This window comes from Cupressus sempervirens, chromosome 6 (assembly GCF_028749045.1).
Source record: "Cupressus sempervirens isolate cs-2001-9-10 chromosome 6, ASM2874904v1, whole genome shotgun sequence".
Taxonomy (NCBI): domain Eukaryota; kingdom Viridiplantae; phylum Streptophyta; class Pinopsida; order Cupressales; family Cupressaceae; genus Cupressus; species Cupressus sempervirens.
Window position 1 is genome coordinate 199,979,485 of NC_143123.1, and position 25,390 is coordinate 200,004,874.

The following is a 25,390-nucleotide window of genomic DNA, read 5'->3' on the forward strand; positions in this document are numbered from 1 at the left end:
TTCCTATAGAGTCCAATATTTGTTGGAACTAGTAGATGTCCTCCTTGTAATCTGCAAATTTGCTTGTGCTTGTGAATTTAGCTCTATAGCTTCTTTCAACTTAATTGCAACCTCCAAAGCCTCAACTTCCTTCTTTGCATATGTTGCTCGACATCACCTCAGCTCGGGCCTCCTCTAACTGTTTCTCAACCATGCTTTTGTCTTGTAGGAGCACTACTTGCTCTGCTGCCCACTCTGCCTGTTGTGTAGCCAACTAGATGGCTAACTACTCTCTAGACTTCTTTGCCATCTCTCCAGAGTCTAGACCTCTCAACTGCCACTCTATCAGTCGCGGTACGTTGCTTAGCATAGTAGACGCCTTTATATGCCTCTACTACCTTGTGGCCAAGCCTCTCCATAGTGTTGCTGCCCGGTCCCAACTCTGGTTCTCTGGTCCATTCTGCCATCATTTTCGGCATCTCAATTACCGACCACCCTCTTGCCTCAAAGCAAGATCGAAAGCGTACAGTGCATTGCTTCCACATGTAGGCTAAAACGAGTTGTAACTCCTTCATTCTGGTCATTGCATTATTGCCGATCACATGGCCCATCTCCAACACATCCCCTAGGGTCTCAAGGTATGTCATATCTTTTCCTCGTCTGTTTACTCCACCTGTAGTGAGGCCTCTACCTCCATTCCTTGGGAACCTCTTCCTCTTATTGCAGCTATATCCACATCTAGTGCGACCTTAACACCTAGCGCATCCTCGGACCATGGCATCCCAATGTCTTGGTGTTGCAACCATTGGTGCTCTAGCCAAGATATCTTCCCTTCTCGGAGACTAAGGAGGGTCCCCTCACCACAAGGGCAAGCCCAAATTGTTGTCTCAAAAATTCAATGGCACAACCCATCAATGGTACAAGCCGCAATGGTGCGGGTAGTATCATCAGTACTACCAACTCCTCCTAGCTCAACTAATAATGTTGTGTCTATAGTCACCATTGCCTCTGATCTGATCACTTCCAAGAGAACTTAAGTCTCATGCGGCTCTTGAGGCTCCTGTAATGCACTATCTCCAATCACTACAATCTCCATTGCTCCAGTATCTTGGGCTATGTGGAGAGAGGGGTGAGATGCAGGATCCCCTTCTTTTTCTAGAATGGCATCACTCTCCTAAGGTATAGCACTCTCTATCCCAGGTGCCACGGGTGCCTTGCTCTCCATATGTTGAATTGCTAGTACATCAGTTTCTCCTCTAGTTGTTGTCTCAACTACCTCTGTAGGAATGCCTTCCTCCATTGGCACTCTCGTCGTCTCAGGTATCATGGGCACTGTCTCTGGCTTAGGAAGCAATGCAACCATAATTGAAAAACTTGGTTTAGCAATATCTCAGCTAGCTCAAATTTTTTGAAAAACTCGACAAAAAAATCGGCAATACATCGGCACTTCTATCAAACAGTTGAAATTATATAATTTCTATAGATATATATTAATAAACAATTATGAAGAGTATAAATAAATATATTTGTTCTCTATAATGAAATTATAATTTATAAACAATATAAACTTATAAAAGTTGTTAATAAACAATGCATATGCATATTAGCATTAAGAATAAATATGTAGTATTATAATTTATTAGATATACAGTTATTAATTTATACTAATTTATAACTCTCTATAATGAATTTATTAATATACAATATTATACTACTTTAGTATTATAAATTTGTATTATATAGTATTATAAATTTACAAAACTAGTTCAAATAAATTAAAATTTGTATATTATAAGCTTATCTATAAACTCACAATCATCAATTCATAACTTATAGTTATATAAATTTACAACTTATAGCTTTATAAAAATATATATAGTAATGTTGATGTGTATACAAGAGCATAATAGTGATGTGTATATGAGGAGATTTGACTACTATGCATTGACTTTCCAAGTCATTCATTGGGGATGAAATTTGGCATACTTAGCCAAATTTACATTAAATTTCCAAAAATGTTTTCTATAACTTGTTGAAGAGAAAAACCATTATGTGTGTATCCTACAATCAACACTCCATGTGATGGCATCTTTGAGGCATATCATCGAAATAGTTCTTGTGTCTGAATTTGTGCTTCTGTGTTTTCTAAGCAATCTAAATCTGTGTGCCTTAATAGTCCTTAGTAATGGCACCTTTCCTCAGCAGCCATTGCAGCCCTTTTGTTAGCCGTCGCAACCTGTGGGAAAATTAAAAAAACTCTAGGCATTTTTTTAGAAAACTTTAATGTTTTTCAAGTTGACTTAATCAGTGGATTTTTAACCTAGAAATCGTAAAAACCGTGATTTTTTCATCCCAAATGCAGTGCGATTTTTTCAAAATATCATCAGAGATTTATCTGGCGATTATATCGGCTGGCCGTTTTGCTCGCTATATCTCGCAATATTAGTGATATATTGCAATTTTTTTAAACTATGATTGCAACTACTTCCTCCATGGAGATTCTCTTTGTAGTGATAGCTGGTGGAGTCATCACAATAGGTGTGCGAAATTTCCCGAAAGCATGGATACGGATTGTACTAGTACTTGGTGTCAAGTGCACTATCGTTGGCAACATCGATGGTGCAAATAATACCTGAGGTTCGAAAGCAACTTCCCCTTCATCCTCGTCAGCCTAAGAACTCTCATCATCTGTGGAGACACTTGTGCTCTTTGACATTGCCTGATGCCCACTATCCATGTCTCCATGGTCTAAGCTTGCATCATGCCTTGCACATTTCAAGCCTGTCGTTGTTCCTCTACTATCCAAATATTGCCAGTAGAATACTGGAGGCTCCCCTAGTCATAACTTTCCATCAAGAGGTAGCTCTAACACGTCCGTAGGAATCTAAAGTAGTGCAACTTCCAGAAACAAGCCAATGACATGATGGGGCCTATAGAAGGTACGGTGCTACAGTGTCATGAAATCGTACATCCTATCGATCAACACAAATGCCTAGTCATATACCAACCCATTCATGATGCCATTCATGAAAACTATCTGTGGTAATGCAATATCTGAAGCACGACTTGCTCTCGTAAGCCTACACTTCAGTATGTGTCTGAATTCCTTAAGTGATATGTTCCTTGGTGAAATTGCTAGAATATTTACTTTGTTGGCTCAATTGTTAAATAGGTATGTTGTGTTCCATTCAAAGTCACTCTATCGACTAAGCACATTATATGGGAGAACACTTCTTCCATTGAAGAAGGTCTAAGAATTTTAATAGTGAGAAAATTAGGAGTGGATTTAGGCAACTGTGATAGAAAGGATGATCTGTTGTCCATGCTTGATTAAGTGACAACGTACCCACCATATGCTAGTAAACAAATTCAGTATACAACGCCATGGCCCCTCCCTAATGAAACCTCGTTGGATTTCTCTGCTCGTAGTCTCCTTTACTACGGAATTGAACTCTACAGGTGTGAGTTTCCGAGCAATCATCTTTGTCCATAACTCTTTTCGTTCCTAGGTCAGCTTTTGGTTCTTCATTTCTATCTTTTGTTTAGTCTTTCCTAGAATACCAAACACTTTTGTGAAGTCTACAACTTTGAAGGAAACAGTGATAGGATATTTTCGGTACTCAAATGTACCTTTTTTGGTATACCCATCGAATGCTTGAATCATTACCCATAAAATTTTCTCAAAAGTCTGAATAGGGAATAATGACATCTAAATAGCCCAATGCACTTCAGCCCATTGCAACAACTGCTTTACCGTCAAGTGTTTCCTACCACCACCTCTGGCACTCAAGCCCATTAAGTCCTTCGAACTATACTATAAGATGTGACTTTTGCTTTTTGAGAAGTCTATTGAATCTTGGGTCTGACCCTCTTCTTACTACTGGTGATTGCTTCTAGCATTTGGCTTGCAACTCGAATGGCTGAGGATAAAACTTTTGCATTCTTGTCCATGCTTGAACTGTTTGCTTCTAATCAATCCTTCCAGTGCCTCCTCTTGCCTGTTGAATGCATAACTTAACTGTAATCGTTTCTTGTTTTGTCTTTTATGTGAAAAATGATTAGGATTGGAGGCCACTGCCTTGTTTTTGTGGTGTCATACAACCCCTATCCTCCTCCACTACCCAACCGTAGTGGATGCAATCTCTTCTCTCTTTCACTGATTGGATGCAATGCCTCTGCATCTACACTCTCCCCTTTGATCACTGCTCTTATCTTCTCTGCAAAGGCTTTCTTCCCATTATGGCTTTGCGTGTGTAGCAGCTGCTCCAATTGTTTTATATTTGATTTCTCTATTCGCTGCGGGGAGGCTTTATTTCCACAGGAAGTTCACCACGGATTCGGTTCCACACAGAGTTTAGTGTGCTTCCTCAAGCCTCTCTATGTTATCCTTAGGGAGTGAATGCTTCATGCGACATCAATATTTTTCCGTGGAGCTGGGTGTTGTGTGTGACCCTCAATACTGGTTTGTGGGTCTATATATCTCTTTCACAAGAAACTGTGCCTTTCTACGGTGGATGAGTCTCGTTCCACAGGCTTGCGCACTCTTTCCATGGGAAATTCCGTGGGTCACTATGTTTTCTCTACAGGGGACTACTGCTTTTCCACGGGGTCTCCACCTCCACGTATCTATCTGCCTTCTAAGTCTTCTGCAGGAATATCCCACAGGAACCTTTGTCTACGGGAAATGATTCGCACGAGATTTGATGGGTGAGACACACCATGCTATGTCTTCGTTGTCCTTTCTGTCATTAATCCCTTGCGTTAGGAAGTGCACAGATCTGCCACAAAATGAGGGTCTAACTTTCGGTTACCAAATAAATGCCTTTTTTCGGTTGATAGATATTAACTATCCCCCTTTGATTTGCCAATGTTATTCTCTACCATAAATCTGATCCCTATCCGATTGCATTTGATTGCACAAAACTCCCATGTAAACTTCAATGTGGCCTCTCCCCTATAAAACTTTGATGTGCCTTTGTTTGCTTCATACGTTTCTCCTTGATGCTGATTCACTATAAATCCTTAATGAGAATCAATGGTGTGTTGTCCACAAGTGACGACTAATGTCACAAGGCTAAGCCCGCTCTGTTGCCATTCTATTTGCAAAACCTTCAGCAAGTTTTATTCCTTATGAACCATTCATTATAAAGCCCCATATGCTCATCAATTGATAAGTTGAGATATTTTCCACAGAAAGTCAAATTGTGATATTGCTATAAAAAATTCAAATGTGTAGTTTGTTAGTCAAAATCATTGACCCATGTTTCATGATAGCGGTTCAGAAGAATCTCATGAGAATGAATGGAACATAAATGTTCATAGCATCTAGGTGATCTTCACAAAGGTAAAGCATTGCAACTTTTTTGAGAGGTCGCCCATTCCAATACTACTCCAGCTCAAGCACACTTATAACTTCATAAGTATTACGAGGTCGCCCATCACAGCACTTTAAAAAAATTAGTCAAGGAGAATGGCAACCAGCAATTATTTATATATTTTAATATTCATATTACTTGGGTTGACCCCTCCTAGGATTTGCCCTCTTGTAGTTATTTTATTTTTAACTTGGTCAGCCCTTTCTGATTTCTCTACTTAGGAATTATTTAACATCTACCCTAGTCAGCCTTCTATATTATTGTTGCCACAGTTTGATTTTAATAGAAGCTGCGATATGACAAACACAGTTGAAAGTGCTTTCTAAATCTTGATACTGGAAACACTCGTGTATGATATGTCTAATATGTATCTCTTCAGTAGCCTTTTGCTTCCTACGGATGGCTGCATCATGTTCTTACTTCTTTTATGATTTAGAGCAATATTTCTCTGCTAATCACCCAATGAATGCCAACCTTTGCCTTTGATTTTGTCTACAGACTCCATAACCCCCACCTTCTAATTATTTCCACATATGAATTATTAAGAATCCTCTTCTCAAGAAATAAAAAAGCATGTTGCCATTGAAGCGTCTATTTCACACAATCGCATTTGGTGCTCGTGATTCACCCTTTCATTGAAACTGAGGTGCTCGAATGCTGGGTGCAGATCCAAGTTTTATAATATTGCATTTGGTTTATGTCTTACTGCTCGTAAAGCCATTTTAGCCCCCAGTCAACATGCACATGCTAGGTTCACTGTGTTGAATAAAAAATATTTTTTAAGGAATTTTCAGGTTACTCTTTTCCAATTAAATCACTTTGGTGGTGAGCAATCAATAAACTTCTTGATTTCGGTACCTTAGTAGCTCTGTAGATACAAATACGCCAACCGGCTTGCATTTGCAGTAAACATTGCAGAATTTCTTCCCCAAATCGTATGCATACACTCATTAATACTTGGCAAAATCCTATGCATAACAGTGTTGGTAAAATTCATTTTGGGAATTTAATTCAATAAATAAATTAAGGATCATTATTCTGTTGATACTTCTTGAATTTATTCCCCAAATCGTATGCATATACTCATTGATAAAATTAGTAAATGTCCTATGCAGAGTAATGTTGGTAAAATTCATTTTGCCCCATGCCTTGTCCATTAGAGTATCAACATTTTATCCTGTTTGGACATTTTATTGATAAAATGTACCCTATTTCAACCCTAGGCTTCTATATGAAGTCCCCAATGGTTCACCACTCGAGTTCATACTATTCAATCAAAGTCTCTATTGCTCTTATAAATAAATAAATATTAAGTGAAAGTTTACCAGTATTCTAATGCACTACAGATTCTAGAATTGAAACTTTTTTCTTTTCGTAGCAACACTTATCTCAGATGAAATATTAGAAGAATGCTTAACAGGAATGGTTTGTGTCCTTGCAGTGTGTGTTACTCTGTGTGTGAAAAAGGGAGGTCCACGAAACAGCTTGTATGATGCTTGCAAAAAATTGAAGTGGTGTGGACCTGAATTTCACTTGTTGGAAGGTGCATTGCCTCACGCAACCAGGTCGTTTTCTTCTCATCAACTCCCACGCTCTCCTCACAAGCTCCGTGAAAGTAACCATCTAACATAAAACTTGTGAATTTTGCAGATTTTCATTCAGAGTTGTACTGCACATTCCTGAAAGTGGACAGTTGAGTGTCGATGGTGAGGTACGAAGTGACAAGAAAAGTGCAATGGATGATGCAGCTTTGCGAATGCTGATGGAGCTCAAAAAGAAAGGCTTCTGCTCTATAAAACGTTAGGCCTCACAGCAACACAAGCTGTCCGTACCTGCAGCATCATTAGCTAGCCACCAAGGTCGGTGTATATTCTGGAGTGTGCAGAGAAAAGTGTTTTATAACCATTCAAATTTTTAGAATAATGAAGAGTTGTTGTATTGTGAAAATTATCTCCTACTTATCAGTTGTTGTATTGTTGAGGTCATTTTTATGGTTCGCTCCTTATGAGGCTTTCTAACTTGGACTATACATTGGGGACGTTGCCAACTTCCCTTCAAATTTTGTAATTATTTACTCTCTAACATATTCCACGTTAATGAGCGTGGGAAAGGGGTTGAGGAAGGCGAAGGGTTCTCTTATTATTATTATATATTATATAGTTCATAAGGAAGCTTCTTTTATCTTTAGTTTTGTAAATAGATTAATATTTTATAGTAATAAAGATAAAATTATGTTGTTTAAGCTTATGGTTTTAGATCTATTTTGATTTTGTTATTCAATTGATCCGATTTACTTTTTATAAGATTAAATTGCAATCTAAATTCTATTTATAAAATAAAAATATATTTGTGATCTTTGTTTTCATGATCAAAATTTACATAACAATTTTTTGTCTAAAAGGCATCTTCAAATATATTATGTCATTTCTATAACAATATGTATCAAATTTGAATTATGTTCATAAATATTGTTACGTCTTATAAAGTTAGAATTTGTCAACTTTTCAATATTGATCATGTGATTCTACACTTGTTTTGGTGTATATTGTTTAATTTTTTTCTAGGATCATTTTGTGAGAAACGATGATTTAACCTTATGAATATAAATAAATAAATAAAGTCAAGGAAATTTTTAAAACATTTAGACTTCAAAAATAATTTGAGGCTCGTGGAAAAAATAATTACGACAAATTTTCAATGTAAAAGATATAAAAACAAGAGCTCTGTTCGAGCTTGATTCCCTATCTTAGAATGTAAAATAGGTTTTGAAGTAAAATAAATATCAAATACATAGATTGACAATGGTAGAAATAGTATTTTATCATGAATGGAGAAAAGAGGGAGGTGCATACAAGCAATGTTGAATGCATGCATACCAACACTACACTATTGAAAGCATACACATTTTCGCAAATCTTTATTTTCAAGATCTAAGACAAAGGCATGCAATTTATAGAAATCATAGACATTCAACTTTTTTGTTAAAATAATGTTTAAAAGTAGGTTTCTACTTTCAACAATGGAAATATAACCAGAGATTTGTACATCTAAATCAACAAATTAGGAGGACATTCTTTTTTTATTAAAGGTAAAGAGCTTACTAAGATGAGATTTAAATCACGATATGCTAGATTGAAGATCACACCACACATATAAAATGCAATCCATATATTTTCTTGTGAAATGCATAGTTTTTTCCCCACACTTAGAAACATATTGATTGATATTTCCTCTTTATACATTGATAGTCCACTCACTACAAATTTTATAATTGCATAAACTTCTATAGGGTTTACAATGCTCTTCCAAAATTCATTAACTATAATTGTTGAAGATACTTCAGGAAAAGCTATGAAAGTTTTACCATAAGTAAAACAAAACAAGCCATGAAGTACATATATCTCTATTACATTTCAAGTTGCTTTCAATTCATGTCAACACTGCCACTAACACCCCAAATTTGATCTACATGTAAGTAGAGGCTTTGTTTCCAAATTTGATCTACATGTAAGTAGAGGCTTTGTTTCTCCAAACTGTTTCAAAATCAATTAGCAACAAGTGTAACTAGATTGCCTATTTTTTAACATTATTCATTGAGCTAATTAGATTTGACATCATAGTTTTTTATTTCAACAATTTTTCAAATATATTAAATATCATAATTCAAGAAAACAATATAAAGAATATTAAAAATAAAAGTATCAATGTCTTAATGAATTGATTTAATATGTTATGTGACTTGGAACATGATAGTAATTGACCTTAATATATGATAGAGTTAATTAAATTTACATTATATTTTTATTTTAATAAATTTATTTTTAAAGGAAGAAAAAAATACATAAAGAACATGTAAAAAATAGAAGTAGAAGTAGAAATCGTTGATGATCAAAGTTAATTCAATTTGAAAATAGAAATATATAGAAGTTAGGTGATTTGATTTAATATTAAAACAATTCTAAATTCTCACCTAAAATACAAATTTCTAAATTCAAATAAAAATAATCATAAAACTTTGTAGTTTCCTAGAAAAATGGTTGCATTCAAATTTTTAACCTAATCTATAAATAGAGCATGTCATCTTGTACTTATTTTGCAAAGAAGATTTATTTAAATTTAAATCAAATTATTATTATTTCAATCACTTACTAAGCAATCTCTTAAAAGACTAAAGAACTAATTACAATTTTTGCCACATAAAAATCTAAATTACAGGCAAATTACACATACGACTACCAATGTATGCTCGAAACAATAATATTTGAGAGCTATGATTCACTCATCTACTGCTAATTTAATAAATTGTGATATGTTTTGCATTTTCACTCTAGTCTTGGTTGTGGCATCTTCTTTGCGATGGTATTATTTGAACTTGATCTGAAGGAGCAAGTATGTGTCTTTCTAGTATAATGTAGTTTCTGAGTCATGTCGTTGTTTTGGATTCGTGACTTTCAAATGAAGCACACAGAAGCTCATAATTTCATCCTTGAGAACTATACATATTTGAAGAGATCATAATCATGATTATCTCCGCCACTTTCTTCATTAGCCTCAAAATCAGGGTGATAACTTAGAAAGGGAGAGAAATGCAAGGACTAATCATACATGCAGAGGCACCCATTTCCCCTTTCGGGTCCCTTGACTCCTTCCCTCGATTGAGCACTCCTGAGTTTCCATGTGCTAACATCGGAGATACATCGTTGGGTTCCTCCAAAGGCTAGAGCAAGAACATACAGAGAAAAGTAGAAAATCCCAATCTGGAGAGACAATGCCTTTTGGCAGACTATATTGTTGAATGTTGAGCCTTGGGCACCAGGGTCCCCGAGAAGCTTCTTTTGCTTCTTGTGCTTCTTGTGCAAGGTCTTTCTGCTTGTAGCATCTCATACTTCAAATACAAAATTGGATCTCTAGAAGGATGAAGTTTTCCTATTGTAAAACTCTTTTGCCAACGTGATCTTACCTGCGCCACCCATTCCCACGATACCCATAATTTGGACATTCTGAGAGCAGGTAAAGTTGTCTTTCTTTCAAAATCAAGTACGATATCATCCAGTCCAACAATTTTTTGAGCTACCACAAAGGGGGCCTTTGGCAGAAACTTGGATACTATATTTACAATACTCTTAAATGTCATCCCCCCGTCTCTAAATATATGTTCAATGAATATCGAACAAACATGAGACTTGAAAGCAACAATGCAACCAGAAATTAAACTGAGAAGAGGACAAGATGATATGTGAACATATTTGCTACTTATCTATTATCGTGACCACAAAGCCATTAAGAAATGAAGCTCTCTCCAGTGCCACCTTCCACTCCTCAACTTTTTAAGGAGAGTATCTTACCTTATAATCGTAATGGGAAAAAGCAGCAACATATACTCATTTTCCTTAATGCACCCAACGTAGGTCAGACTGCTAAACCTGATAGAACTTGGGAATAATTATTTTACCCGTCTGTAGTATTAGAGTAAGTTCTGACAAACACCAAGGGGATTCAACATAGTGAATAGAGAAAATGACAACATGAACTGAAGCTGATCACATGGCCTCTTCAATTTTTGCTAGAAAATCACTGTCGGCTTGAATGTTACTGCTAGTCATAGTCCCCATTTCCTGTATGAAAATGAATTCAGTGTGTTGTATGTATAAGAGAAATTCAACTGCAATATTTTACGGCAAGTTTTCTAAGGAAGAGGTAGCTACTAGCATATATAGAGAAGAAAATATTATGAATGTTCAAAAGCGACCTATGTATGTATCTGCAACATACACCCCAAGTAAAGGAGTAAGCCAAGTAGTGTCAGTCCGATTGCTAACATTCCTAGTAGAGGAAATGGTGCCTTCATGCAGCTTGGTGGTCATATACACAACTAAGTTCTCTCATATGCCTGCAAAATCCATCCTTTCAACTAATTCATAACCTGTACACAAAATCAAAACTATCATCTTCGTAAGAGAATGAAAAGTGTCCGAGGGTTGAGTTTAACAAACTAGAGCATTGAAAATTCAATTTCTGGAGTACTATGAAAAGTGATTCTCGATTCTTCTATTATTGATTATTGATATGGAGATGTTTAATCTTTATATTGAATTTCTAATGTGGAAGTAATTACTAAGTAGAAACAGATTTCTTATACAAGTATAAGAAATGACTTCTAGCCTTTCATAAATGATTTTTAATTTCTTATACAAGTATAAGAAATGACTTCTAGCCTTTCATAAATGATTTTTAACTTATATTGATCCTAGTCCTATACTTAAGAAGGAAGGAATGAATGATATCTTTTTATGGCTATGCATTCAAAAAATGTAGAAAACATAAAAAATTATAAGAATGCAAAGGTGGATAAAGAGGAGCTAACGATTAATTAGCCGTGATCAGAGAACATGTTGTCCACCCTCTAATCTTTTCTCTTACAACTGGCTTTCCCCTCAAATCTCCATCCAATATAAATTTGCCTTCATCAACAGACATTGTTCACCTAGCTTTCTGAAAAGCTCAAGCTCAATATTTGAGTTTTTTAAGCTTCTATGGAGATTGTCTCATTTTGTAGAACATTGGTTTTGGAGTTTTATGGAGATGCCCCTCTCTGCCCCTTTCTCCATTTGGATTCCTTGACGCCTCTATATTTCATTTCCACCTCTTTGTTACCCTAAATGGGGTAGCACAAACTATACACGTCTGTATGTACGCTGCCACATGTGGAAGCTTAGATTATCCACCTGAATGATTTTTCCAATGACAGTTATTTTCCAATGACAAATGACCTACCATGCAATATTTGCAGAATTTTTTGATTCATAAAATAAAAAGATCACTAAAAAAAATAACTTCCACCAATGAGAAATTAAAAAATAACATTATAAAAAATCAATTAATAACCAAATGAACAAGACCATAGGCTAAATTCCACTCGTGCACAACTTTTAAAGTAGATTAATTGAAAAGATGAAGATGAAAACTATAGTCTCTTGCCTTAAGGGAAAGGACTAAAAATAAGATATAAAAGAGTGTGGAGAGAATTTCCAATTATTGAACAATTTATGAAATGCATCAAATGAATCTTAAGGAATCTTTAAATGGATATAATGGAGTCAAAGTTGAGTTTCAAAGTTGGTGAATGAATTATGAAGAACTTATGTCAAATGAAAGGAAGTTTTTTTCTTTTTCTTTTACATGTAGACTCATTTTACAGTTTGGAGATTTGATCATCACATATGGACAGTTTTAGTTCATGATTATATGATTATTATGAGTTGATGTATACCTTGTTCTTTTTAGGTGTTTAAGATGAAAATTTTTATGATACTTTTTTAATTGTTTGAATTTTAGAAGTGTATTTTAATATTTGATTATCGAATAATATATTGAGTTTCTTTAAAGTGGGAGTGTTTCTCTCTGAAAGGGTTTTGTCATGTACTTTATTATGTTATGATATATTATTTTTTCTTAATTATTTTTCTTTGTAGCACGAAACGTTTAAATTTTATTATCAAATATGTGATTTCTATCTAGGATCATTTTGATTAATAATTTTTAAGATTGCAAATATATTTAACCTAATTTGAAAGACAAGAATACTTCACCTTAAAATCCTAATATTTAAATAAGTTACTCTCAACTTTAACATTGTACATGATATGAAAAAAATTTGTTTCTTCACATATTCATAAAATATTAATAACCTGGTTTTAATATTAGATTAATAAAAGAAACATTTGTAAAGCTTCAAATTAATAAAGGATTTAACAATAACATCCTAGTGATAACACTTGTAACTATAGTAGTTATAGATCTAGAATATTCATGATTAATATAATGGTTGAAACCAGTAAAACACAGATAAGGTATTTTGAATGCTTATAAAGAACTTCCTCTAACTAATGATACTAGAGCCTTTACATTCTTTGATTTTTTTATAGAAAAGTGTTTCATCATTAGCCCAATAGTCTATGTAATACATGTAAGTGTTTATGAATTGGATTTTTCTAATGTTATATAGTCAAATTATTCCATCACACTACACTCCAACCAAAAATAGCAACATTATTTATGATCAAAATAGGCTCTCATTTAAAGTAACAACTAATTTATGAGGATCTAAATTTTGTGGCTTGAACCACTAAATTAAGTGAAATATGGTTCTTTAACACCCTACATAGTACAAGTACAATAAAATTCTACACTAATAATATTAGCAAGCTTTTTGTATGCATCCTTAGTAGTAGAAATGGCTCATTAATGGTGGACAAGTTGTCCAAAGGGGTGGCTGATATTAAAAGGATGAATAGTAAAACAGTAGTAGTGTTGAAAGCTACATGTTGTGTGACTCAAACATCAATGTGGATATCAAAGTTCAGTGAGAAGGCATGATAATAAGCAGAAGTCTAAACTCCAATATATATATATATATATATTTATATTTATATTTATTTATTTATTTATTTATTTTTTTTATTTATTATTATTATTTTTTTTTAAAGTACATATCAATTTAAGGTAGGCTAAATTCAAGGTACGTTAAGAGGGCCATGTTTAAAATCTTCAAAAATGCTCACACATGGACCTTAACATAAAACCCTTTACACTTACAAAAAAATGAGAGTATTCTATTTGAATCAAAGAGATTAGGGTCATCAAAGAGATGAGAAATGAATTTTAGATTTTTCCACATAAATTTATTGAGGTAGATATTACAAGTCCACCCTCCCTAAAATTGTTTCTCCTCAAGCAATACAAATTATGGTATGTGGCATCTTTCATGGGTAAGTTCCTCTAATGAACTAATTATTCTATCAAATATTTTAACTTAAAAGTCTAGCACTTCTTCAGATACAAAAATTAAATTACCATAATCATCTAAGCATGGTAGGATTGTAGTAGGCATAAGATGCCTACAACCAAGATCTCTCTTCAATCAAGAGACAAAAATTATTTTAAATTTTCCTATTCTCTAGAAAGTGATTTGTGTAAGCTACTTATGTCATTCTTATCATCTTGCAAGGAATATAGAATTATAACTTTATTTTTTTATGCTTCTCCTCTTGAGAGAAGAATGTCTATGAGCATGTTCTTGACCTCAAAAAAACTCTTGCTATGATGTTGGTGTATAAAAAGATGATGTCATCGTTGACTATTATAGATGATCTTTGAGTTTCCTAAAGATCTCTTACCTTTGAGCTATCAAATCACTAGCCATCGACACCCTACTATCTACAATTATTGGATAAAGCAAATTGAAGGTATAATACCCACAATAGGTTGTTGTTGATGGTTCCCAAAAAATCCTATGATGTAGGCAAGTTTAATTCTTAAATTCTTTGGTTATTGGCCAAAAAACAAGTGGCAAGTGCACAAAGATGGGGGGACAAAAAGGGGTCTTAAGATACCAATGTAAAAAAAAATTTAAAAAAATTGAACTTCGACAAGAAAAATGAAGATGGTTATACTAAAAATTGGAAGATGTGACAAAAAAAAGAGTTGAAGTACTCTAAGTCTAGTTTCTAAATAACATTAAAATGATGGAGATTAAGGACCTAAAAGGAGGGAGCACACAAAGTGGTCCTAAGAGAGAAGTTAGCTAACATATTTTTTACCCTACAATTTTTGGCTAATACTTTTATGAAGATACAATTTTTTAACTAATTTTCAAATTGGACACATCTTCTAAACATAAATTTTAGTGTGCTCCCCATATAGTTGTTGAAAACTAATTGAAAAAATAATTTTTTTAGGTGTATAGATTGGAGTCTAGTTTCTCATTTGTTTTGTAATTAATGAACACATCCAAATCTATGCCTAAAATGCCTCACACTCATTTTTAACAAAAACTAAATACACTTACAAAAGAAATTGTAAATGGTGCAATCTTAACAAAATCAAAATTCTAAAGAAAATATGGTTAGATATCTAATAGAGATCTTAACAATATTGTGGTGTTGTTTTTTTTCTACATTGAAACACATGCAAGCCTAACAAGGAGCACAAACAAAATGCACAACCTTTTCTTATAGTTCTAGAAAATTACATCATGTCCTTGTAACACTTGACCAAGCCTTTGCCTTGGATGCACAAGGAAAATCCAAACCTAAGGCTTGGTTTTTCCCAAGGTAGCTAATATAATGCACTCCATATATGATGTGCAACAAACACAAAAATGCTCCCCATATGGAATGCACCAAAATGATGCTTGTTAAATGTTTGAAATTACCAATGAGTAGGATATGTCTCTTGAATTCACTAAAACTTAATACTTTAGAGTTTTGAGTTATTTTCTCTCTCAAGCAAACATGATATAAAATGAACATCTCTATCTACATCTATCACCTCCCAATTTATTTCCTCCCTATCTCCAACTCCTCTCTCTTCTCTCTCTCCCCTCTATTCCTCATCTCTTTCCACCCTTTCCCTCATCTCCCTCTCCCTTCTACCTCTCTTTTTCACCTCTCTCTATCTCTCTCACATCTCCCTTCCTTTCCTCTCTCTCTCTCTCTCTCTCTCTCTCTCTCTCTCTCTCTCTCTCTCTCTCTCTCTCTCTCTCTCTCTCTCTCTCTCTCTCTCTCTAGTTTTCAATTCAATGAGAGCCTAACTTATTAAGTGGCTTTGTGTCTCTTTGCCTCCTTGACTTCAATAAAATAAATCCCTACATATGCATATACTTTACCAAGAGTGTGAGGTTGTCTCATACTCCCACTAAAGTGAAAGATAAATATTCTATTCCAAAAAGTTATCAACATAATCATATTCTCTATTATGCCTCATTTTTGTGATTTCAAGATTTCATTTTTCTTATGCTTAATCCAATAACTTGGATCCACTTATTCTAGTAGATCTTCCTTCCATCCTTGACTCCCTATTTTAGTTTGGCCTCATTTCCTTTAGTATAGTTGCTCTAGGAATTCTATTCACATATTTACAATGGCTTGGGGATTCTATACCCAAATGTGTAATGCATTGGGCATTGTACACCCTAATATTTGACCCCAAATTTAAATGTGTGGCTCATTATGGTGATTGGGTGGGAAAATTTGGATTTTTGATCATTCCAAATTTTTTACCCCTAAAACATTGTAGGAATTATATATATTGTATATCTCTCCTCATTTTGGTAACCAAGATCAAGATATCAAGTTCTCTTCTACAATTTCACATCCCCCACCCCTCCCCCCCTCCTCTCTCTCTCTCTCCCCACCAAAACCTCAAATTTAAGCCCTCAGCCCCTTTTCCCTTTCTCTTCTTTATCCTCATCTCTCACTATCTCCATATCTCCCTTCTCTATATGTTTTCCAACTATGTACCCCTCACTCCATCTCCTCCAACTCTCTCACTCTACCCCCCTCTCTCACTCTATCCCTCTATAATCTCCATTCCTAAACCTTGAATGGATAAATCATAATGATTAATATTAGTTTCTATCAGCATTACAACATCGAGGGAACTCTGACCTTGACTTGTTTGTCCTTCTATGTCTCAACCAACTCAAATTTCAAAATCCACAAGATTTGTGTGCTTAGAAATTCTTCTCCTATAGTTACATCTCCTTCTGTTAGACCTAGACTTATTTATACAGCTATTATTTATGATTATGTTTCATCTATCCTATATCTATAAATGATTTGTAGATGTTAACTTAGTGTGGTAACTTCCATTAAGAAGAAAATGAATCAATGTCGATTGGTCCTAAACTAAGTCAAATCCCAAGAAAAACCAAACATAATCATTGTTCTTGTGGCTTCCATTATAAACATCATGCTAGAACAACTATACATATCCCAAGCAGGGGAGTACATTTGAAAAAATATGAAATTGAGAAAACATGGTAATTCTATTTATATCTGGGTTCTATTACAATTAATTTGGTTGATGATGATTTCAATATTTGTAATGCACATAATAATGGTCATGCTAATGATTTTTAGGATATGTGTGAGTATATTTATGTTAATAATTACTTACAAGCAAGATTTGCAAAATAATTATATCTTAATCCTAGTAACTAATAAAGTGACTCATCTTTATAGAATGGTCCTTGTTTGGAACTGGTTATTGTTCCATTTGTCATGCTTGATGTTGATCCTCTTATATGTTTCCCACCTTCCCTAAATGATACATTTTGAGATGGGGGGGTAGGTGATATGTTTGATTAGCTCCTCTTATATGTGGACTTCATTTTGTTTACATGTTGAAATATGATTCTTCGGTAATGTGTTGCTTTTTATATGTTTTATTTAGATTTATTTATCTATGACCCTTATTGCTTAATTGGAACAAGGTAATAAAGGAATTAACAAAATGACATTCCTCTATTTGCATCTCACTCTTATATGTGTTACTACCTATTATGTCATACACATGCAATGCTTCTAAATGTGCCTTTGTGTTATTTTGTTGGGGGATGATGCAAAATAGTAGCTAACTAATTTATTTTTTGTCTCCATGATATTGGATCAAGAAGATTCTTCTTCATGTATCTTGCATGCTATAATTTCACCATTTTTGTAGTTATACTACCTTTGGGGTGTGATGAAAAATTATTTTGATATAATTCTGATATACATGAGTTATCATTTGATCATAATAATATTTGAGTTAGTAGATCTCTTGTGTGCTCTCTTTTGTCATGGTGCATTCCCATTTTTTAATTCTCGCTTGAGAGCATCTCATTGTGTAAATGTCTCATTTGGGTGCATGTATGCTTCACTAAAACTATTTCTCACATTTAGGTATTTGTAATCACACATTGATACTATTTAGCTAAAACAGTTTACAAATACACCATATCTTGAAAGGGTAAAACTATTTCACTCAAACATTTTACAAATACACCACATCTTGTACCACATTAAGGATTTTCTCCCAGTCTGCATTAATACTCCTTTCTTGTTTGGGTAGCACTAATTTTTCTAGACCTAGTGTTTAGAATTGGTATTGAAAGGACTTATTTACTTGACTTCCCTCTCTCTAGCATACATGTATGTGTGGTTATGTGATGCACTTAGGTTTCACATCCTTGATACACATTTTCACACTCATATTTATTGGTGAACCCGACTTACCATATTTCCACTTTTAATTTGGTGTTAGATTTCTTATTCAAAGTTAGATCTCTGCATCTTGTGATCTATTTGTGCATTTTTTCTATCTTCTTTACATTACTTTGGGTTTTAGTTTATATCATAAGGTTATATTCTTTTGTGTCTTCTTTCCTTGTTTTGTGTATGAGCTTTACTACTTTCAATCCTACTTATAGTATTCCTATTAGGAGAAGTCGTAGACTCATGGTTGTGTTTGATCTAGATTCCTCTTCTCCTCTCCTTAGGAACCCTAGTGATCCTAATCCTTCTATGGAGCATGGATCTTCCACTCATCTCATGATGAGGATGAGGCTTTAAGGATTCCTCCTAAACAAGTTGATAAAATGCATGATTGGCTTCTTCAAGAGAATCAAATTATTGAGACTATTGCTACTTCTAATGTTGTTAAGAAATTGATCCATATTGATGAACATGGTGTTAATCTTTTGTGTGGTCTTCTTCAGCTTGTCCATACTCATGTTAAGCCTTTAACTCAAGTTGAATTTGAACAAGCAATGACTTTGCCTATTTCTTCTCTTGAACCTTTGCCTATTTATAAACCTATCTCTATAATTTATACTTATATTGCTCCTATTGTGACTACTTATGTTTAGCTTTCTAATCCTCTTAGTAGTCTTCCTATTCATTCTTTTAAAGTTAGTGTTCTACATGTTTCCTTGCCAAATTTACAACCTTCATAAAATATTATTCTTTTCACTTATCCTACTCCATCTATTATGGTTCCTAGTGGTCCACATGTAGTTCTTTCTATTCTAGCTAACTCATACACTTTTCCTAGTGTGTCAAATATGCTTGTGCCACTTATTTCTTCTAATGATTCCACTATCCTTAATCTTGCTCAGACTGTGTCTTCTTTACAACAACAACCTACTTCTTTTGCTCAATCTAGGTTTAATGTTCCTATATGTCATATGTGTAGTCCTTTGTCCTCTGATAGTATCTGTAATCGTGCTCCTCAACAAGCTGATATGCCTTGTCTTGACACTTATAATGGTAAAGGTGATCATGTGACACATCTTAATATCTTCCAAGTTCTATGTAGTGACTATGCTCATGATCATAGGATTCTAGCTAAGTTGTTTGTTCATGCCTTCCATGACAAATATTTACAATGGTATTTCTCTTTGCCACCTTATTATATTGGTTCCTTTCATAAACTTGCTAATGCCTTTATACAACAATTTCATACTAATGTTGGCCCTTCTATTTCTTTGACTGATTTGATGAATTGCAAACAAGGTCCTAAGGAGAAAGTGATTGATTTTCAGTACATTTAAGCATTTGCATGCTCATATTTATTATCCTGTTGATATGTTGCATATATTTATTGCAAATTTATAAAAAGACATTAGAGATAATATTTTTCTTACCTCTTTCATCCTTGTGCATCTTCCATCTCACCCCAATTCCCTTAATTTTTGAGATGTTATCTAGTCTCATTTTCTCTCCTCCCCAACTTCTCAAGGGAGTATTGTACATTATAGTCTTTTATCAAGATTTGGGCAACCTAGTTTCTTTAAAACCTTCTTTGTGTCATCTATCATTTAAAAATGTCTTTGAAATAGTGTTGTACCAACATTATATTGAAGAGGGGCAAAATATAGACACCTAAATATGATCACATAAATTTGTAATCAAATTTAGTCATCCTCTAAAGCATATTTTAACTAAATATTAAATATTTAATTATTTTAGTATTATCCTATAATTAATTCAATTATTTGTATCATAATTAATAAATTAATAGACAACCAATGGTCTAATTTATTAATAAAACCCCCCTTCCTCTATTAAATTAAATAAATATAGAACCCATTTAATTTAATCTCCAAAACCCCTCTCTATTTAATTGATTTAATTAATTAAATCCCTCCACCCACAAGCTAATCCTTCAACCCAACAGTTACCCAAAATCAACTCATGCACCAATAATTCATCTTTTAATTAAATTATTTATTTATTTAATTAAATCTCATGCACTAATAATTCCTCTTTTAATTAAATAATTCACTTATTTAATTAAATCTCATGCACCAAATATTTCTCTTTTAATTAAATAATTTATTCATTTTAATCAAATCTCATGCACCAAATATTTCTCTTTTTATTAAATAATTCATTTATTTACTTAAATCCCATGCACCATCAATTCATCTTTTAATTAAATTATTTATTTATTTAATTAATCTCACCCACCAACCTTTTCCCTAACAAATCGATCCACCTCCCACATCCTCAAGTTAACTAATCCACCTCACCCACATTAACTAAAAAACATCACCTCCTCTTCCATGTCTAAAATCCCTCTCAAGATCTCTTGCACAAATTAAGGCATGAATTATTCCCTCTGACTCAAGCCCAAGTCCACTCTCATGCCACATTTCCCTTATCCATCTCTAAACATATAAGTCCATCTTCTCCACCTATCTTAGTCAACTGAAACCTATCTCACACCTCACTCAGTTAACTATCCATCAGGAATTCTTATCTTCTCCTCACCCAATTGCCTATAAATTGAACCCTTTTCTCCTCACAAATCATCCACCTTCTGAGTAAAATTATTATACCATTCTAAGAGCTAATTACTTTCAAAGTGTTATTTGGTGATACAGAGATTTCCATACATCTATCAAATCCATCCATTGTTGAAGCTTGAGCACCAAATTTTAGCACACATTCACAATCACAACTACATCTACATATCAAGGAGGCTACACAGAGACACAAGTTTTCATTTTTTGTTATTTGGTTTCCTTATTGGTTTATCATATATTTTTGTTAGTTGATTTAGTTCGTTAGATGCATAGCTTTGACTTTATATCTTTTGCATCTTGATTCTAACTCATACATTCTCTACCTTATTTGTTCTTTCAACATATTTATTTACATCTAGATCTATCTTTTCATATCATCTAGGGTTTTCAAGAATTTAGTTATCTTCCCCCTTATTCTTTCTAAACCTAGTTTGCATTAGTGCTCCTTTCTTGTTTGGTTAGCACTAAGCTTTCTAGACCTGGTTCTTTAGAATTTAGATTGAAAAGACTTATTTCCTTGAATTCTCTTTCTCTATTATATGTGTATATGTTGTTATGTAATGAACTTAGGTTTCATATCCTTGATTCACATTTTCATCCTCACATATATCAACATTTTGATTGTGCGAAGAATAGATTTAGCATATGCAATTTTGTGTTATGATGTGAGATTTAATTGTTCTTATTATTGAAATATATCTTTTTGGTACATCTATATATTTTGGCAATCATAGATGTATAATATTTTGGATGCTAGGTTTCAAAATTCTTCTGGGTACCTTTATTACATGCATATTCATTTAGTTAATTAGATATTTTTGGTAATGAGCATATCTCATTCTACACAAGTTTTGTCTAATTCTATCCATTAGTTGATTCAAAAGTTTTAATGATCAAGTCATGGACTTGGAGGCAGTGCTTCAAAGGTCCTAGAATTTATGTATCTTTCTTTAATTATGATATGACATGTATGTATCATAAGTGTGGCCTATATTTAGCTATTGTGGTAATGTGATATGAAGACTTAATATGTATGACCTATAAGTGTGTAAAACATAATTATAACATCTTTGGTAATGTAGTTGACATGTTATGTGGCTTGGATGACATATCTATTTATCTTATTAGATAAAAAATATAAATAAAGAAATAAATTTGTATTCAATATTATGGATGTGAAGATAGATAAAGATGGTGAGGTGTAAGTATGATTCTATGATCATATACTTAGTGATAGTGTATGTAAGAAAAAAATTAAGTATGCAAAAAATAGCTATGACATCCAGGTAAAATCTTACATATAGAGTTGTAAAAGATTGAATTGAAGTACCCTATTAGAAGATCTATAACTAGATCTATTATTGATTATGGTAATTGTACTACTAGTTGGAACTATGGCATGCATGTTTAGATGTAAATTTATCAATTCACATCATGCATGTAAGACATATATTGAGATATATCTTTAGGACGTATAAGGGAGTTATCTCAACTAGAAGTTATTCAAAAAGTAGTGAGAAAACTGACAGTGAACCCTCTATAAAATTCACCTTAGCTGGTGTCAGTTTAACCAATATTTACTTTCATTAAAATTAGCTTCTCTATGGTTTTTGCATCTATTTTGGGTTTCCATGTTATAATTGGCGTTATGGTGTTTAGGTGTTTATTATTCTTGTTATTTCAAATTTATATAGTTTTAATTATCTACATGGTTTCTTCTATTACTAAATCAATAAAGTTTTCATAAACTATTTTTCAAATAATTGGTTCACCTCCCTACTTATTTATTTATCATGTATAATAATTGGTATTAGAGATTTTTTCCTTATTGAAAGAGCTTTAGTACTTAATTAAGATTTGGGATGTTTGAACTTATGGAAATAGATTACAATTTTGATGACGACTGATAGATCATGATGAGCAACATGGAGAGTACTAAATCTGATAATGAGGAGCTAAAGGAAAATATTAAGGAAGAAAACACATGTATCTCTAAGATGAGGGATCATATCTTAAAGTTTAAAGAAAGACAGAAGGAATTCAATTAGGAACTAAAGGAATCATAATAAATGGTGATGAATATGGATAAAATAGTCGAGTGACAACAAAAATATTAAGGAGTTTCTAAATGAAGATCTCAAGTAGAAAATGGAATATTAGAAGAAGATTGAAGGAGCTCTAAAATATATCATCAATTAGAATTCATAACAAAATCATAAGTTGGAACTGAAATTGAAGAAACTAGGATTGAAAGGAAAGGTTTGTAAAAGTGGTACTAGTTTGGATCATTTTTTATCCTTGCAAAAGAGTCATAAGGATAAGGAAAGATTAGTGTTCATTGGTGTATCAAATTTGAAGAAGAAGCAAATATTGAGGTAACAGGAAAGGTCAGGAATCTAAAAATATCTATAAGAAGGCCTTTGATCTATCAACTGAATACTCAAAGATACTTAGCTTTAAATGGTTATTGTTACATATGCATGAATTTTTGTCATAAGCTTATTGAGTGTAAGACCAGGAAGGAACAAAATGTTCAATGCTTTAATTGCAATAAGTTTGTTCATAAAGAAAATCAATGCAGAAGTTAAGTATCGAATTTGGTTAAGATAAATGGAAGGAACAATATCTTTCATGGAAATTACATTGTGTGTCATAATTATAATCACACAAATAATCATTGTAGATTTATTAGTGAGATTGGAACATATGAAAAACTTAATTATTTCAAATGTGGTCAAAGAGGTCATTATGCTAACAAAATTAGATCTAGTAACATATCAATAAAGTTCGGCAAAAATAGAAATGTTATAGTTTCGAGTGAATCTCGATATACTAACATGGTATGAAAGAATTAAAATGATGGTCAAGAGAATTATGTGGTACTGAATCCTAGTACTAGAACTTCTAGTAGCTGAGTTTAGTGTTTTAGCTCAAGGGGAGTATTAGTATGCTATTTTAGTCTCTTCTCTTATTTTCAAATGATACCATTTGCAGCTATCTTGTCTCTGATATGTTGGATGGTAAATTAATGACTATAGCTATTTTGATTGATTGATGTGCACTATAAAAATTGGTTGCATCAACAATATTGATTCTGAGAAGAAAAAATTTAATCATGTAAAGTTGTGATTATAAGACTAAATTTTCGAAATCATTTTTCACTATTGTCAGGAGAGAAATCAAGGTGTTTATAAAATCTTGTGAGAGTTTGAGTAAAGTGTTTTGAGAAAAGTATTCAAGTGAGAAGATGAAATCTCAGTTGGTTTCTCATATATTAATAAGGTTCTTACATCAAGGATGCTAAAGAAGACATAAGTGGAGGAATGTGATCTTTAAAAAAATAGACATATGAAAGTAGGATTCTCTATAGAAGATTTATAGAGGGTTTATTACATTTGGATATTTGGGGAGAATTTCTCTAGTTTTGTGCTAAGATATTCATTCTATTTTTTCTAAATTAGTTTAGGGATGGAAATACTATGTTGGATGAACTCTCTGTGATAAAAAAAAGAAACAAGAGGAACTCATGGGGTTGTACAGTGTTGGAGGCCTTCCAATAAAGAAGACAATAAGAAAGTATAGGAATTGACTAGTTTCAATAGAGGGTGAGGTGCCCTCTTGATAAATACACTTATCAATCCAATGGTGAGGTATGTTGCCTATGAAATCTCTTAACCTAATTTTTTTTTAAATGAAAAACCTGTGCTATGTCTAATGTAGTAGATTATATTGCACATAAGATAGGTTATGAAAATATGCAGTTTGATCTTTGTAAACTATTATCAGATAATTTGATTGAGAATGTCAAGATGTCATTAGAAGATGATTATAGACTTCAATTTAGTTCTTTGGTTATATGTTTACTATTCTATTTTTTGAGATTTTTACTAGGTAGAGAAAACATGGAGTGGGGGTTCCACATCCCTATCAATTTTTTTATAGATATCTAGGGTTCTAGAGAACAACCAAGATGCTTAAAAGTTATATTTTACTAATTATAAATAAATATTTATTTTCGTGTGGTTGTATCTAGTGATGGACCAGTGAGTCATATTGAGGGTTCCTCCTCTAATTAGAATAAATCGGATGTTGACGTTGGTTCCCTTATAAAACCAAATAAAAGAAAAATCAATGATAAAGGTAAAGAAGTTGTTACTATTTCAAAGGATGAAGAAGAAAAAGATGAGGAGGACGAAGAAGAGGAGATGGAAAATTATATGATTGTTTCTCCATCACAATCTAACTCTATGGATTTTGATGTGATTCATTTTATGTTAGAGGATGATCAGTTTGACAAATTTAGTGGCATGGATTGGTTGCTCTTTTCTCTCCAATGAGAGAGGATATGTTGACTGGTCACTTGATTAGTAAGAATATAATTGTTTCTAATATATCAAGTCTCCTC

The 25,390-nt window shown here is 33.2% G+C and overlaps 1 protein-coding gene across 2 annotated transcripts in view; it reads left to right on the forward strand.

Annotated features, from left to right (window-relative positions):
• The window catches only part of DCL3 (dicer-like 3), a 212,235-nt gene extending 204,639 nt beyond the window's left edge, over positions 1-7,596 (forward strand). For both annotated transcript variants that reach the window (XM_089787426.1, XM_089787425.1), the window contains 2 exons: positions 6,796-6,919; positions 7,005-7,596. In XM_089787426.1, coding sequence (XP_089643552.1) covers positions 6,796-6,919; positions 7,005-7,158 — 278 coding nt within the window. In that variant the 3' untranslated portion in view covers positions 7,159-7,596. The remainder of the gene's footprint in view (positions 1-6,795; positions 6,920-7,004) is intronic.
• The last annotated feature ends 17,794 nt before the right edge of the window (positions 7,597-25,390 follow it).